The 16,126-nt window shown below is 51.1% G+C and overlaps 2 protein-coding genes across 2 annotated transcripts; both read right to left on the bottom strand.

Moving 5' to 3' along the window:
- Positions 1-2,290: 2,290 nt before the first annotated feature.
- C1R (complement C1r) lies at positions 2,291-9,779 on the bottom strand. The gene is made up of 11 exons (XM_069786031.1): positions 9,594-9,779; positions 8,579-8,807; positions 8,151-8,343; positions 7,826-7,969; positions 7,480-7,676; positions 6,916-7,063; positions 6,714-6,835; positions 6,040-6,118; positions 5,490-5,630; positions 3,808-3,882; positions 2,291-3,585 (listed from the first exon to the last, which is right to left on the bottom strand). Exons 1-11 carry the CDS (start codon positions 9,599-9,601, stop codon positions 2,783-2,785), a joined length of 2,139 nt encoding a protein of 712 aa, XP_069642132.1. The 5' UTR covers positions 9,602-9,779; the 3' UTR covers positions 2,291-2,782.
- Positions 9,780-13,666: 3,887 nt separating this feature from the next.
- RBP5 (retinol binding protein 5) lies at positions 13,667-15,970 on the bottom strand. Its single transcript, XM_069784751.1, has 4 exons — positions 15,574-15,970; positions 15,158-15,336; positions 14,571-14,672; positions 13,667-13,826 (listed from the first exon to the last, which is right to left on the bottom strand). The coding sequence occupies exons 1-4, from the start codon at positions 15,644-15,646 to the stop codon at positions 13,773-13,775; spliced, it is 408 nt and encodes a 135-aa protein (XP_069640852.1). The 5' UTR covers positions 15,647-15,970; the 3' UTR covers positions 13,667-13,772.
- Positions 15,971-16,126: the final 156 nt, after the last annotated feature.

Below are 16,126 nucleotides of genomic sequence, written 5' to 3' on the forward strand. Positions count from 1 at the left end.
CATATGATGAAAGACGGAGGAAGCCGAGTTTGTTCACCTTGAAAAGGAGGAAGCTAAGAGGGGGATCTAACTGCTGTATTCAGATACCTAAAGGAGAACTAGAGAGTATACAGAGCAAGACTCTGCAGAAAGGTGAAGAGTGACAGGACAAGAGACAATAGACATGAATTGCAATGAAGGAATTTCCAGTTGGGCTTTTTCCCAGGGTGTGGGTCAGCACTGGAACAAGTGCCATAATCCCTGGACATCTTCATAACTTGCCCAGGCAAGGCCCTGAAGCTCTGAAGTTAGTCCTGCTGTCAGCAGTGGATTGGACTAGAGACCTCCTCTTCCAGCCTAAGGTTTTCTGAGAGTCTAGGAAATGGTGAGGAAGATGTGTGCAGGTCTTGGGAGATTTCATATAGATTCCTGCACTCAGCTCAAGCACCTTCAATTTTGTGTAACAAGCAAAAGGTTATTTTGCTGTTGGGCTAGTAAACAAGGATCTTATACTACACTGCTGAGGAACTGTGACCCACAGCTTTTCACTTTTCTATCTGTATGTGCCAACTTTAATCTAGTATGAAGTTTTATAATCATTCCTTCTTGTTGCTAAGTAGGTGGACTCATCTCAGCTTTCATCTTTTGGAGTGCAAGGGAGGTATCCAACCCTGGTAACTAGTCCAGGCTGCAGTCTTAGCCCGTGTTCCTCTTGTGCAAAGAGATGACTATATGCTGGCAAAGAAACAATCATGATGCAGTGGTGCCGTTGTAACAATATTTTATAACTTCACTGTATGTATTAGAATTTCATAAATCATTCAGACATGCCCAAACATCTGGGGTAATCATGAGCAAAAGCCACTGGAAATCTTACAGACTGCTATGTCTGGCTATTAGGAAGCTTCTGCTTTGGTATGAGATGGGTACTTCAGCAGCAGCATCTGTTCAACAAAGTACAATTTGGGGAAAATTAATCCATTTTAAATTCTGAAAAAGTGACCTTCAAACTAAGGTAAGACATTTCCTTTGCTTCTATGACCACAAAGCCACTCAGGCAAGCAGTGTCGCATGATTACTCACTAGCTCACTGATTAACTCCAGTCTTTCTGGAAAAGGACAGGAAGACAAGCTGCTGAAATCAATTCAGGACAGCAGAGGAGAAGAGAAACAGATATGTGGCTGAATGGTCCAGGAGTAGGAGACAAAAAAGATACTTACTTAGCTGGGATTGCTATTCCTAGAAGGGTCACAAATTCCTGTAGGGATTTTGGGCAAATCTTCTATTCTCCATGCCTCAGTTTCCCAAAGTTTCTAGTCTCCTGCAAAGCCGGAGATTCTTTTAAGATGGCTTCTCAGTAATTTTTCCCAATTTCTACAAGGACTGAAGAGTTAGGTGTGTTATTGTTCTTGTCACCTGTACTCACTGAGCATCCCAGAAATTCCCTGGTCTTCACCTGGAATACCCCCCAGTTGCGTATGCCTTATTCTCCCTTCCCTCCCCCGAACCAGGGTTTATCCATTGCTCCTGTGCAACCAGACACCTTGTTTTTCCATGCTTTTCTTGCCTCTCATGCTCCCCTCTTGCCCATACAAATGGGAAAAATTAACAGAATTCTGACCCCTGGAGATCATGGATGAATTTATATCAGATGTGCAATTTCACAGATCACTCCCCAGGGTATATTATCTCAAAAGCAAATGAGAGATACTGAGACCTGAGAAGATCTGGAGCTGGATCTCACAGAAAACAGTGCGAGAAGGCAACTATGACCTTACCCCCCCACCCCAAGTTCCCCTGTCAAGCTCTTGCAGACTTCAGTTCCCTCAGTGACCCCCAAGAAAAAGGTAGGTTGTTCTGCAGGAGCAAAACTAGTCAAGAGACAACTCCAGAGAATACCCACAACACAAGAGGGGTCATCTTCTCCCTGAGTCAGCATCATTTTAGAGCTGCTGTCCTGCAGTCAGAACTTTATTTCATATAGTACACAAAGAAAATCCATCCTCAAATTCTGATCAGTAAAGGTTCCTGGGCTCTTTTCTCCATGAGCTTGGTGTCTTCCCTGTCTTTTGAATGCGGCATCACACAGACAGCTTATTTTTGCCTCCCTTGAAGCCACCTGGAGTTTCAGACTGGGTAATCTAATGGTAGTTCTGTGACAGATGAGCAACTGCCACATGCCGTTGCAGAACTGGAAACACTTTAGTGGTAGGTAGAGCAATCCCTATATAAAGTCCATAAATTGCTTTCAGTGATGGGAATTATTTAGTAGTTGTTAAAAACAAAGACAGAAAAACATAACACACCTGGTTTCTCCAGCAATTATTTTAATATTCATAGAATCTCACTGATGCCAGTGGGCATATGCACACTGTACTCAGCACAAAGTACCACATCCTTCAAGAAAGTCTGCTGCCCCGCAACCTTCCCACACAATAGAGTACAAAAGTAGACTGCAGTAGTCTGACGATCTCATCAGCACTTTGAACAATAACATGTTTGTTGTCATGAGATTTCCTGATATTATTAAGACTTCATCCAGTAATAAGCTTTGGAAGAACTAGAATATCCACAAAGGCGTCCCACAAGCTGCCAATAGAACAGCAGCTTTGGTAAGTTTTGATGGTACCACCAAGAATTCACCAAACAGTATGGCGGCTTTCAGAAGTGCTCAGGATGAAGGTTACATGGTCTGCATGTTTGAAAAGCCTTTGGGACATCATCAAAAGCTTTAGATATGATCTGCTCTGTCTGGAAATTTATATGCTATCAGTGATTCTTCAGCTAGTAGGACAGCAACATTTAGAGCCTATCCTCCCTTACTATCCCTTTGATCCAGTCCACATAGTTGAGGATCTTGGTGTAGAAGCCGTAACCTTCGGCACAGCCAATACCCCAAGAAACAATACCGGTAGCCACCCAGCGACCGCTTTCTGCGTCTAACACGGTGAAGACACTCCCACTATCTCCCTGGCAGGTATCCTGTTTGATTGTGAGGAAGCCAGCACAGAACATGTTCTCAGTGAAGACCATAGGTACATCTCTCTTCTTACTGTCCAGCCAACTCTGACACCTCTCTTGAGCGATCACTGGTAGGCTCACGTACTTCAACTCATTTGAAATAAAGTTTTTTTCCACACCAAAGCCGCTCACGTAGCCCTTGCGCCCATCCATGTAGAACGTGGTGTTGGTAGTATCAGGGAGACAGATGGGCAGCACTGTAGGGCCCAGGGTTACTGGATGTTTCAGCTCCAGCAGGGCTATGTCCCCATTGAAGTTGTGCTCATCTTTAGGGTTGTAATCTGGATGGATAAAGATCCTACGTATAGGGTGGTTACCCATCTTGCGGAGCTCTTCTACCTTGGTGTGGCCAAGGAAAATGTTAGCCTCCTCTGCTAGCTGGTCCAGGCTTACATTGTTCCCTCCTGCCTCTTTGGGGAAGATGGTGTGGGCAGCGGTCAGGATCCAGCGATCGCCCAGGAGCGCACCACCCCCTCGTCCGTGGATGCCCGTCAGAGCCTGCCAAGGGAAATTGCCTGTCCCTGCTGACCTGCCGCCCAAGATCCGCTGGACTTCGGTAATGGGTCTGACCGGCTTCCCACACACTGTGGAGAAATGCAAGGAGATCATGACACCCTCTGTCGCCCTGGCTTGTCTCTCTCTGTCCTACACCATCACTATTCGATTTCACCTTATTTTTGCCTTCCTGGATAGATTTCCCTGTCCTCCCTCACTGATACCATCCTCCTCCTTGCATGTTGTCCCAGCTTTGTACTGACTGTAAGCATGAATTGGTGAACACCAGACAAAGACAGTTTTTTACTGACCTGGCAAGCAGGCAGGAATCCTCGTCTGGCCGTCTCGACCCACCCAGGTTCCCTCAGGAGAGCAGGTGAATGTGTCTGTAGGATGAGAGGGAAGTGAATGAGACCCAGGCTTGCAGGCATGGGGTGGGAAGAAAGAAGAGAAGAGAAGAGAAGAGAAGAGAAGAGGAAGAGAAGAGAAGATATTTTCAAGGGGTTCCTCTCTCCCAGGTGCACTCGGCCCTTCCATCCCAAAGGCATCCTTTCCCAGGAAAAGCCGCCTGTGGTATAGTCTGGAATGCCTCCATTTGGGATAGCATGTACATCTCAAAACACCTCAGTTCCAGGGGACCAGTAAAGCTCAGGCACTGCTTCTGTAGAAGAAAAGCCTGAAGAGCAATGAGTGAAGTTTTAATTCACTCAGTCCACATGCTTACAGAGCACGGTTTGACCTTATTTAGTCCAAAGAAGGGAGAGAACAAGTATAGACATGGACTCTAGATTCAAGTTTCTGGTCTCTGTAGTTTGCAGAGAGTAGGATAAGGTGGTTTGTTCCAGAAACAGGAAAAAGATGAGTCAGTTACTGTACATGCTCAGTATCTATTTCTGAGGCTCTATCACAGGTCAGCTAACTTGCATGTCACCTCTCAACACAAACTCCACTACCTCCAACGTTCTTGCTCTCAGAAAGTTTGTGCTGGTGACTAAAACCAATTTATACACAATTTATCTTACACTGTAGTAAATGCTTCCAAGAAAGTGTTTGCTATTGTCTTTCAAAATTGACTAAATCAATCCCCATCAGAATTTGGCTGATGCTGATATTTACTTACTCCTGATTTTTTTCTGATTAGATTGAGCTCTGACTCTTTATGAAAGAGTTAAACTCAGATGCAAGAATGATCAAATTCAACGTCAGTACCAACTTAAAGAACTCCTTAGCTGCTTGCTCCTGGCCCCAATGCTAGCATGTCACCTCTCTCAGGCATGCTGCACAACTGTGCATCCATGCTGGCAACCATATCCAGGAACTGATTCAGCTTAAAAATCTACATCTTTTAGTGGAAGCTAAATGAGCAGCCAAGGCAAGGAAATCATGAACTCCTTATACTGTTCTTGTAACCAAAGCTCCTGTGTCATCAAATCATGTCTCAGGTGCAAAAAGAAGGCATGTGAATGGCTCTCAGTGTTCCCTTAGTTTTTCTGACCTGCTGCATAAAAATAGATTTTTCTGTATGTATATTAATTAGCCCTCAGATGTCTCTGCTCCTGAACAATAGTCCAAAGAGGTAAACAGCGTTACAGTGGATTGGAGTGTGAGTTTATTTATTTGCACCTGCAGCAACTCGGACTGGCGTGGTGAAGTTTCAGGATTTTGGTGATTCCCGACACCATGCCTCAAATTTCAGTGAAAGAATGAAATCCACTAGAGAAGAATAAATCGTGACTACAGAGGAGAGAATAAGTCTGCAAAAGTTAAGGAGAGCATGGAGGAGGGATGCGCTGGACTCTGAGAATGAAGCAGGGTGGGAACAGGCTGAGACAACAAGCCTCGGGAGCTATGCTGGAGATCCAAGGAAAGATTGGAGAGCTTTCACAGGAGGAAAGCATGAGCCCTAGCCTGGGGAGCAGAGACAATTCTAACTGGAAATCTGAGAGGACTTCTCAGGCACAGATTTCAATGTCTGTGTGGGATTAGGACTCACCACCGCCTGTTCCGGTGACAATGTGATAATATGGCTCATTGCATCGGTATGTGATCACTGACTGGTAGTTGTTGTTTGCGGGTTTGTTAACATAGCTGAATGCCCCATTGGTCAGGTCTGCAGGGTTGCCACAGTTCACAACTACAAAAAGGCAAAAAAAAGAGATGAATTAAAGACAGCCTTACTGCCTGCAGGTTTAGGCTTGACTTGGATTGTGGCCATGATGTGAAGGACCAGTCAGTACAGCAGGCAGAGAGAGGTTGTTTCATAATGGATCCCAGACTGGGATCTTTTGCTTTTAGATATTACAACATTATAGCAAATTTATAGTGGTGTTTCATGCGTTTTGGTAAGGGAGGAAAAACGTTTAAGTTTTCGCAAGTGGAAAAATGTAATGAAAGTCAACAGTGGACCTCCACAGGTCCTTCCAACCAGCATATCCATGAGTCTATAGCCACAGACAAATTGAGTCAAAGAAGCTGAATTCCCCATGTCCTTGGAGGGGGAAAGCCATGGCAGGGGTCATAACCCCTGTTGTCAGATCACTCACTTTCACAGCGTGGCATGGATTGATGCCATGTCCCATCAGCCTGGCAGACAGCCGTGAAGGACAGCAGCTTTTTGTTGTCCTGCATGGGAAAGAAAAACATCTCTCTTGGTTGTACAGAACCTTACATTCCCTTCCCCACATTAGAATATTATTCTGTCTGCCCATCTTTTCACTGCTGTCCAATAGTTGCCCCTCTGCAGTCTGTTCCAATTGCTCTTCTCTCCCTTTGCTGCCTTCTCTCTATCCTGTGTTTGCCACAGGCTACAAATTCTTCATAGCAGGCCAAGATATCAGCAGCCAGTGATCATAAAACCGTGACAAGTCTGGGGCACTACCCAGTCCTGGCAATAGGATGGCAAGGGAGGCAGGTAACATCTTCTGCTTCAAGTCTGATTTCATATCCTTCCAAAGAGATATTCTTGTTTACCAGTGCCTCCTGGGATCTTTGTCTCTCATCTTCTACCAGGGCTTTGTGAAAGAGTAACTGCATAAGGAAGGGAGCCAGGAAAGGCGAAACCACTGGAAGAAAGCCGAAAGAAGCAGGGAAGAAACAGGAATTGCAAGAGGTTGCCATGAGTGAAATCTCCAAAGAAAATTTTACTGAAAGGTGAAAGACTTCCAGAAGCTGAAGAGAAGCCAGAATATGGCTGAAGGGAGTGGAGAAGGGATCTCACCTTTACCAAGTTATACCCAGTCTTGCAGCTGACAATGAAATAGTCCTGAAACTGATACACAGGCTGCAGGTCTCTGATGATGGTAAACTGATCCTGTGGGACAGGCTGTGGGCACCGTATTTCTGTTGGAGAATGGGACAAAGTTGGTATTAACAAATGGCGTAGATAGGCTGCAGTAGCCTCTGGAGAAGAAACATCTTACTCTCTGAGGTGTAGTGGATCTTCCAGCCACGGCTGTACCCTGACTCGTCAGTGAGGAAGAGTATGTCCACTTCATTGCTGTTGGTTTCAATGCTGCCAGGTGACTTCTTGCCACAGAATTCACCAATCTCTCTCCCTGGTGCTTGGATCTGATGAGGAAAACATGCATCACAGGGACAGAAACACACATCAAAACCACACATGCCTCTCTGCCTCAGTGTCCCTGTTTCAATCCAGACCAGGTTTGCCACAGTGCCTATGATGGTGAACAGGGCTGGCTGGCTGACCCATCAGTACATCCTGAGATTAAATCAAAGGGAGATAAGACTGGAAGAAGGATGAATTTTTTGGCTTCACTCACAGGGGCCTGTGACCCAGAGCCTCCGACCTCAGGGCAATTGTAATTAAGCACACTGAGGAAGGGACAAGGGAAGAGCTCAGTCCTTCATGCTGGGGCATTCTCCTTGTACTGATCCCGTATTTCTCATCCGAATAGTGGTGTCGCCACAACTCCTGTCCAGGTCTGGCAGCAGGGTTGGAAGTAGAGTTTGCTAATCTCCAGTACCTTGAGCTGGTCATAAGGACAGTGGACTTGCTGGTGTTCTTCAATCTCAAAGGGTTCCAAGAACTTGAGGATGACAGACAGGCCCTTTTGCAAACGGATGCTGTAGTTACACCGGAGGTCTTCAGGATAAGGCTGCGGGTACTCAGGGCTGCTCACATACCCAGATGCCTCTGTGAACAACTCACTGCTGCACTCCACTGTGGTGTAGAGGAAGAAAGCAGAGGTCACATTGTGGAGCTGTGTTGTCTGCAGCCCTGTCAACTGCTCCCCAAGTCACTTCTCCCACCCTTCCTGGCTGAAGGGCTCCTTCCCTGGAACCCTCTGACCTTTCAAAATTCCAATTTACCTTTGCAGGAGTGGTGGTCACTCTGAAGCTGGTAGCCAGTCCGGCAAGAACAGAAGTAGCCACCCACATAGTTGTGGCAGAAGTGCTGGCACTGAGGCCTTTCATCTTTCTCAGCAGCATTGTTAGGGTCACATTCGTCAAGATCTGAAGACATAGCAGATGCAAGGACAAGGGGAGGAAAGTGTTAAACCGCTCTGCTGTACGCTGAAAGTACACAGAGATCCATATCCTTGCTTACAGCTTCTCTTTATTTGCCTGACAAGGGGGAAAATTGGTTGGAGCCACCCAGGCTTCTTTCTGCATGCTGAGGGTATTGCCTACTCACCCACAGCTCGGTAATAGGCCAGGAAGCCCCTGTAGGGAATCACTGTGCCATTGTCTTCATTGGAGAAATCGGAGTGAAACTCCAGGTGCATCCTGTTCCCCTTAGACACAAACTCCTTTGTTCCTGGGTGATTGCCTGTGGTTGACCCAAGCTGGCCACAGTATCGGCCCAAGTTCTTCTTGTCCGCTTTGATCTGTCAAGGTTAAGGGGAAATCACTGTAGCCTCATAAGATTCAGTCTGCTCCGTGCATCACTATTACCCAGCTGTGAGTTGCCAGAACCTGCTCCACCCATTTCTATCTTTAACTCCTTCCCTTTCCTTTGCAGGAAGCATGAGAGGAGGCCTGGTGAATGAAAAGCCACTGTATGTGGTGGCCACTAGATTCCCATCTCCAGCCACCCCTTGGCCCAGGTATCTATCCACATACCTTAACATAGTCATAGAAGCAGGACTCTGATGGCTCCAGGTCAAAATATTTGAAGGTCAGTTTCACCACATAGCCTTCTGGGACGTGGATATCCCAGGTGCTGACGATATTGTTGGGATACGGCTTGGGGTAACCGGGGGATCTGATCTCCCCAAAAAGCTTTCTTGGGACAGGACTGGAACTGATCACTCCAAAAAAGAGGAAGGCCCACGGGAGAAAAGGAACGTGCCTGTGAACACGGCAAGTAAACTATGACATTGCACAAAATTAGGTCATCCAAAATCAGGGGAGACTTCACAAGTGACTTGTGCACTGTCTAATGGAATCCAAACACGGGAGGTCTAGTTGCAGGTCCAATGTCTGCCTTGGGTCACTCGGGACCGAGGACAGCTGAAATGAAGACACCAGCACTGCCCAGGTTCCAGCAAGGCATTCTGACCCAGCCAAAAAGATTCATCAAGACAGGAAATAGTTAGAAGGAGCACGGGTGAATTCCGTGAGCAACATCTGCTTGTTCCCGGCAGTCATGGGGCTGGGTCTCTTAGGACCAGGGGAAGTTTAGTTCCCTCTGGCTCTGGGCCAGCGGGTCATTTCTGGTTATTGCCAGTTGCGGGTCTTTGCCCAGTTCCTCTGGTGAGGATCTGAAGAGCTCCAGCTCCACTTGCTGAGGAGCAATCCCGCAGTGCTTGCTAGGCTGTCCTCTACCCAGTGACACCTTGCCCTCTCTCCTCCGAAAGCTGGCACTCTTTTTCCCCCCCTCATTCTGCAGACCTCCCCTCTTCCTCCCTCCGTGTTCCCCCAGAACAACCTCACCGCCCGTATCTCCCGAAAACATCAGCCAGGAAGATCCTCCTTCCTCGACCCCAACAGAGCGCCCGCGCAGGGACAGACGGGCAGCAGCTTCGCCCCTGTGACCCTTCTCCTTCCCGGCAGGGTCTCACCCTCCCGTCCCCTCCCCGCAGAGACGTGGCTGCGGGTCCCCCGTGTCCCGTCCGCGCCCGGTGCCCCCACTCACGGGTCCATGCGCTCTCCCGCCGGCCACGGGCAACCGCTGCCCGTTGTCCCCGCTGCCCCGGCCGGAGCTCCGGTCAGCGGAGAGCCTCGGGGAGGTGGTGGTGAGGGGGGTGGCCGGGCAGGTAGGTGGGGGGAAAGGCGGAGGGAGGGAAGAGAACAACCCCGGCTGCAAACAACCGGGCAGCGCTCCAGGCTCCGGCAGCCCGCAGCGTGCTGCCCTCTGCTGCCGGCTCCCTCGGCCACGCAAACCCCGACTGGGCGGACTGGGGGGACTGGGGGGGCTTGGTACACCCTAGCCAGGCAAAGGCGGTCTGTCTCTTCTGGGTGAGAAGGCAGGAAGAAGGCTGGTGGAGACCATGCCTAGGGTTTGGTCTGCGAAGCTGGTGGCTGCTCTCAGTTTGGTGTGTGTCCCCCCAAAGATGTCCTCTTAGGAAGGCTCCCCCGCTCCTTCTGCGCAGTTTTCCGGCGTCAGAAGAAGACCAGAAATTTTAGTCTTAACAAATTAAACTTAAAAAAAAAAAATCAAACTGTCAGAACAGTCAAGTTTTCTCGGTTCTGGCTTGCTGAAGAGCAGAGGTCTTTGGGGATGGGGACTGGGAGCTTCTTCAGGGAAAGCAACAAACCTCAGACATCCGAGTCAAACAGGTATCGAGAAAAATGAACAAACCTATAGAACTAAAAGCACTCTGAGAACAAGTCCCTTTTCAAGGCCCCTTCTTGCTGTTTGTTCTGCAAGCATTTCTAGGAGAAACAAGATAGATAGAGAAGGCCTTCGGTGTTTAATGGGGAAATGGGAAAAGAGAGCAACTTACAAACACATTTCAGGCTTTTATCAACATAGTGCCCAAGACATGTATCATGTGCCACCAGCTTCATGAAGTTTAAATTTTCTTGGCTTTCAGACTTTGGTGTAAGAGATAAAACACCCTTTTAGTGTTTTCCTTTAGAATTATGAGTAGCTTCAGAGCAATTACCAAGTTTCTTGCATTGAAATCTTAGGAAATAATTCACAGCTACAAAAACACGTTGAATGAAGATGAAAATACTGTTAAAAAGAATGAAGAAAGCATGTTTGGGATATTTATGGAAGTGTACTAGAGAACCTGCTCATCAAACATCTTTGAATTATTATCTGAAAAAGATCACATAAATATATAATTAGTGCCTCTGTAATAACACCATCACACACATCAGAATTAAGGTGAAGCAGGGGACATTACCCCAGTACTTCCTGATGTCCAAATATCTCGCTCTGCATGATAAACACATTTGGGCAGGCTCACTGCTGTGCCGTGCCGGAGCAGGTTCTGCTGGCTTACTGTCCCACCAGAAGGGAAGCTTTTATTCAGAGACCACATCTGGAAAGTAGCTGGCAAGCACTGGAAATTACTCTCTGAGAGATCTGTTATGAACAGGTCACCGTTGGGAAGAGTGTTCCCTGGCAAAGCATGGCTAGACAGAGGTGTTTGAGGATCATTTGTAAGGAAGCTGATCATTTCCGTGTGTTCTGGACAAGGACTCTTCTATCCAGGGATCACTACTGCGAGTTATGTGGCACTTTCAAGGCACATCTCCTATGTCTTCATCTCCTCCCCCCGCCCTGATAACACCATGTGGGCTACTAGGAGAGTACTTCAGCTGGTAAAGCAAGGGTGGTTACCTGGGGATATGCCTCACTGGAGCAGCCCACCTCTAATACAGGTCCCATAGACCCACCAGATTTGGACAAGTCAGCTATGCCCTCAGTCCTGCTCCAGGGCTTCCACTGGTGGCATTCCCCTTCAGATGCTCTGTGGAATCCTCTTCTTCATGTTAGGTAGGAGCCAGGAAATACCTGGTACCACTCTACCCATCGCAGCCTTTTCGGGACACTCTGCCACTAGCCATAGGGCTTGGGCTTCACACAGCCAGACCTGTGCTATCAAATGGCTTACCACTTTTTTGGACAAATCATGCCACTCCTGCAGCTCTGGCTGATATGGAGAAGATGACCTACAGCAAAAGAAGGCTCAGGACTCTAAGAGTGTGTCTTCCTGCTGGTATGGGATGGTGAGCAGCAGCAGCGTCTTGGCAGTCTGTTTCTGTGTCTTCGAAATCAAGGAGCAAAGCCAAGTGTAATACCCCACAAGAGATGTAGTTCTGCAGCACTAGCCACTCAGCAAGGGGCAAAACCAGTGTCCTCCCAGTATCACACCTTATCCCCTGCCTTACACTAGCATCCTCACCTCCCACAGGCTTGTGTCTCAGCAATATAGTACCGTTGTGCGAAGTCACTATCTGACTTAGGCATCACACCTATAGCATGATTACAAAAGAAAAAACAGTGAATTATTAGTGCTGGTAGTTACTAACTGAAGCCCTAGAATAAGTTGGAATACTATCCCTTATGATTATTATGAGCATGGACCACATCAGGTGGGTATGATTCCTATCTATGGTTCTGGCACAACCAGATGCTTCCTGAAGACGCGAGGCTGTCATGGATATACGATGGCTGGCAACCAGTCAGAAGCAATCCACTGGGCAGGTCACCTCACAGGCTTACATGACAATTATGTGGATGGTTGGCACGCCAGCGGAAGAGTCTGGCTAACCACCTGAAGGCACTAGCTGTCTACCATCAAACCAGAATGTAGGCTCAGAAAATGAAAATTTGTACCAGCTTTTGGTGCAGGGCCTGAAATGTGTTGATTAGTTGTTGATTCCACAGCCTGGAAGATATCAGTCTGGACACAGTGAAGTGAGCTTGGTCGTGGGGATCAGAAGCAGCTCAGAAGGGCTCTCTTTGTACAGAAGAGTACAAAGAGGGCAACAGTTGAACCGGCTTCAGCTGCTGTCAGTCAAAGCTCTGCCTTTTGCAACCTCGTAATACAACAAAGGTAATGTAGAGTCTCCTCATGATACAAGGAATGATGGGTTGTGGAGGGGTCTGTGTAGAGGAGATGACGTGCTGGGTGGCGTGGCTATGATTGCTTGTTGGGTTTGATTGTGTCCCACCCAGTGGTACTCCTGCACTATTGACAGGGTGCTGCAGCATGGGATGACCTCAGAGACAACCCTGAAGAGCCAGAGGTTGACATTAGAGGTAAAGCTGCAGCTCCCTGACCGCTTGTTTATCAGATGTTCTGAAGTAAGGCTTTTCTCATGGCACTCATCTTTGCATCTTCCCTGAAGGGAAGCTCTTTGGAAAATACTACTTTTTAGGTGAGGAGCTGGAGCAAACAATTGCATTTTCTCAGCTTGAAAAGGGCCTGTGGCTTTCAAAATCTGCCTGCCTCTTTGTCCTCTGCGATGTCAGTAGCCACGCATTCCTGCGTACCCTGCCCTTCAACCTCTTGTTGGGGGCAGCCGCAAGTGTCCTGCAGAAGTACTTGCCTGCGGGCTCATGCACATCCCGTCGGGCGTCTTCATTAAAAGACACCTCTGTCTTTGGCACGGGTCTGGCTTTTCAGCGGGCCTCACCTCCTTTGGTTCTGTCCCTTGGTCTCTGATGGCAGAGAGGAGCTGTGGGGAGATGCCTCCAGGAAGGCCAGGAGCAGTGCTGCGGCTAGAGGCGGTGGCCGCGGTTTCTCACGCCGGGAGGAGAACCTGACCCTTCCTCACCCTCGGGACCCTCTCAGGGGCTGGCGCCCTCGCCCACGACCCCAAAAAACCCCTTCGCTCTGGAGGACGAGCTCTGTTCTCTGCTCGAGCATCCCGGGATCCCGAGAAGAACGCAGCATCCCCGGAGAAGATGGCTGGGGCGGGCGGGGGGTGGCTGCCGAAGAAGGGGGACCCTCCGCCACGGGGGGCCGGGGGGCCGGGAGGAGCGCGGGAGCTGTGTGTGTGAGCGGGGGTCCGGGCCGGCCCTGGGGCAGCCCCCCCCTCCCTTCCCGGCTCTTATTCTGAAAGGAGCCTCCGTGGAACCGACGGCCCACCGCCCTCCCCGCCCCGGCCGCCTCCTCTCCCCGCCTCCCGCTCCCCGCCGGCCCGGCCCCGCCGCGACCCCCCGCTCCCCGGCCCCCCCCGGCCATCCCCCTTGCCCCGGCCCGGCCGAGAGACGAGGCAGAAGAAACCACGCTGTGACAGGGATCCGGGGAGAGGGGGGGCTTCGTTCCCTCGGGTCTCGTTTCTTTTTTTCAATGCGGGGCAGTTTACACTGGGGAGCGAGGGTCCCGTCCGGGGCGGGGGGGGGTAGCGCTCACTTCACTTTCTGGAAGACCTGGACACACACCTCGTCTTCGGCGGTCATGCGCTGCGGAAAGCGGGAGGTGAAAGAGGGGTTTAGGCTGGGTCCCCAACTTCTCTCCCTCCCCAGCTGCCGCCACCGCAGCCCTGCCTGCCCTCCCGCTGCTGGCTGGGGTCCGACGGGCCACATGCTGCTGCCAGCCCTTCCCAACCCTCCCAAAGCCTTGCTGGGTCAGGCTGCAGGACAGGGAACCTTCCAGACCCTCCCAAAGCTTCAGTGGGTCAGGCTGCAGGGCAGGGAACCTTCCCAACCCTCATCGGGTCAGGCTGCAGGGCAGGGAACCTTCCCAACCCTCCCAAAGCCTCATCGGGTCAGGCTGCAGGACAGGGAACCTTCCAGACCCTCCCAAAGCTTCAGTGGGTCAGGCTGCAGGGCAGGGAACCTTCCAGACCCTCCCAAAGCTTCAGTGGGTCAGGCTGCAGGGCAGGGAACCTTCCAGACCCTCCCAAAGCTTCAGCAGGTCAAGCTGCAGGGCAGGAAACCTTCCCAACCCTCCCAAAGCCTCAGTGTCTCAGGCTGCAGGACAGGCACTGGCCCGTTGCCTTTCTTGAGCTGCATTAACTTTTAAACCCTGGAGGCGGATGTTTGTGTGAAGCGGTGGCTGCCCCCGAGGAGCCGGGGCTGAAGTCTGGAGAGGAGCTGGAAGGAAGCCGCACGGCTGGCTTAGAGCCGGGAGCACCCGCACTCTGTGTGTCCCCCCCCAGCCCACCGTGACTGGGATTTAGCAAGCTGCACCAGACCCCTCCTCACCAGATGCAGCTGGTCCCCCTCCAGCCAGTGCCTCCAGCCTCGGTTCCTCTTCTCTCCTAGCTGCTCACACACCAGCTGATCCCCCTCCCAGAAGACAGTTGTCTGAAAAAAAGGAGGAGAAGGGAAGACATGGTGCCAAGACAAGCAGGTCCTGGCAATACAGGTTCCCAGCGATGACGCCGACTGTTTCTCTCAGACATGTTTTCAAATGCAGTCCCTGATCTGGGGACTCCTTGGTGGCTCCTTGGGGCTGATGCTCTTTGGGGGAGGTGAACGACCCTCTGGCTTCCAAGTGCAACGGAGTACTGCCAAGCGGGCTGACGTTCTGTCTTCTCAGGGCTTTGCTCCAGAGGATAGTACCCTCTGGGTGCCAAAGTACTGCGATTCTGGCTGTTCGGTGTTGTTGATGTTTCTCATCCCCTTTGCTGTGAGCGATTTAGTCATCGAACCACTTATTCCTCAACCTGCAGGGGCACGCCAGCTCTGGGCTGGGCTCTCATCTGGTTCGTGAATCAAAAGCTGAGCAAGTCCCTAAACTTCTAGTGCACCCGAGTCCGCTGTCAAACTGCGCTGCTTGGGCTTCTCACCTGGCACTTGCGTCCATCCACGGGTCCCAGGTCTTCCTCAAACTGGACTCCCAGGTCAAAATCCATCACGTAGTCCCGCAGGGAGGTGATCGTGCGGATGACCATGTGATCTCCCGTGTGGATGATCTCTTTATCGGGCTTCAGGAGGCAAACCAGTTTTCGCAGGACCACGTTGATATCTGGAGGACGAGAAGGAGAGGGAGAACTCTGGACGACCTGGGTCCCTTCCCTAGCAGCATCCCCGCAGAGCTCCTCCACTCTTTTGGCCGGGGAGCCCCAGCCACGACACCCCCCTCCCACCACAGCGCAAAAGTGGCGGTCGCAGACAGAAAGACCCTTCCCCGACCTGGGACACTTTTGGAGACGGAAGGGAGCAAAAAGGGGAGGAAGGAGCGGGACGAGGAGGCTGGAGTTACCTAAAGCGCGCAGGTAGGCGTCCATGTTCTCCTGGGAGACGAAGCGGTAATAGCCGGTGAGGTTGGGAGGCATCCCGGGGCACGGCACCGGCACCGACGGCGAGGAGGAGAGCGAGCGAGGACCGGGACGGGCGCGGAGCTGGGGCCGAGCCGGTCCGTCTCCCGCGGCGGGGCGAGGTCTGCGGGGCAGCCGGGCTCCGGACGCCCCGCTGCAGTAAGAGTCCCGGCGGCGGGGCGGGGGGTGCGGAAAAGGCCGGGACTGCCCCCGCTTCCAGCATCTCCGCCTCGACCGGGGGGGACGCGAGAGCGGCCGGTCACCCCCTCACCCTCCGCCCTCCCGGGGGGGCTGCTTGTCCAACGCTCTTGGCGGCCGACCAGCGGCACGGACACCCCCCCCCGCCGCCTCCTCTCCCCCCCTCCCCTCCGCCGGCCCCCTCGCACACCGTGACGCCGGTGGCTGCGAGCTCCTTCAGAGCAGTGCCCCGACCCGCGTGTCCCCCCCCCGGGGCCCGGCCGCCCCGTCGAGAATACGCGGCGGGGGGCTGGCAGCTCC

Source organism: Haliaeetus albicilla, chromosome 6, assembly GCF_947461875.1.
Source record: "Haliaeetus albicilla chromosome 6, bHalAlb1.1, whole genome shotgun sequence".
NCBI lineage: Eukaryota > Metazoa > Chordata > Aves > Accipitriformes > Accipitridae > Haliaeetus > Haliaeetus albicilla.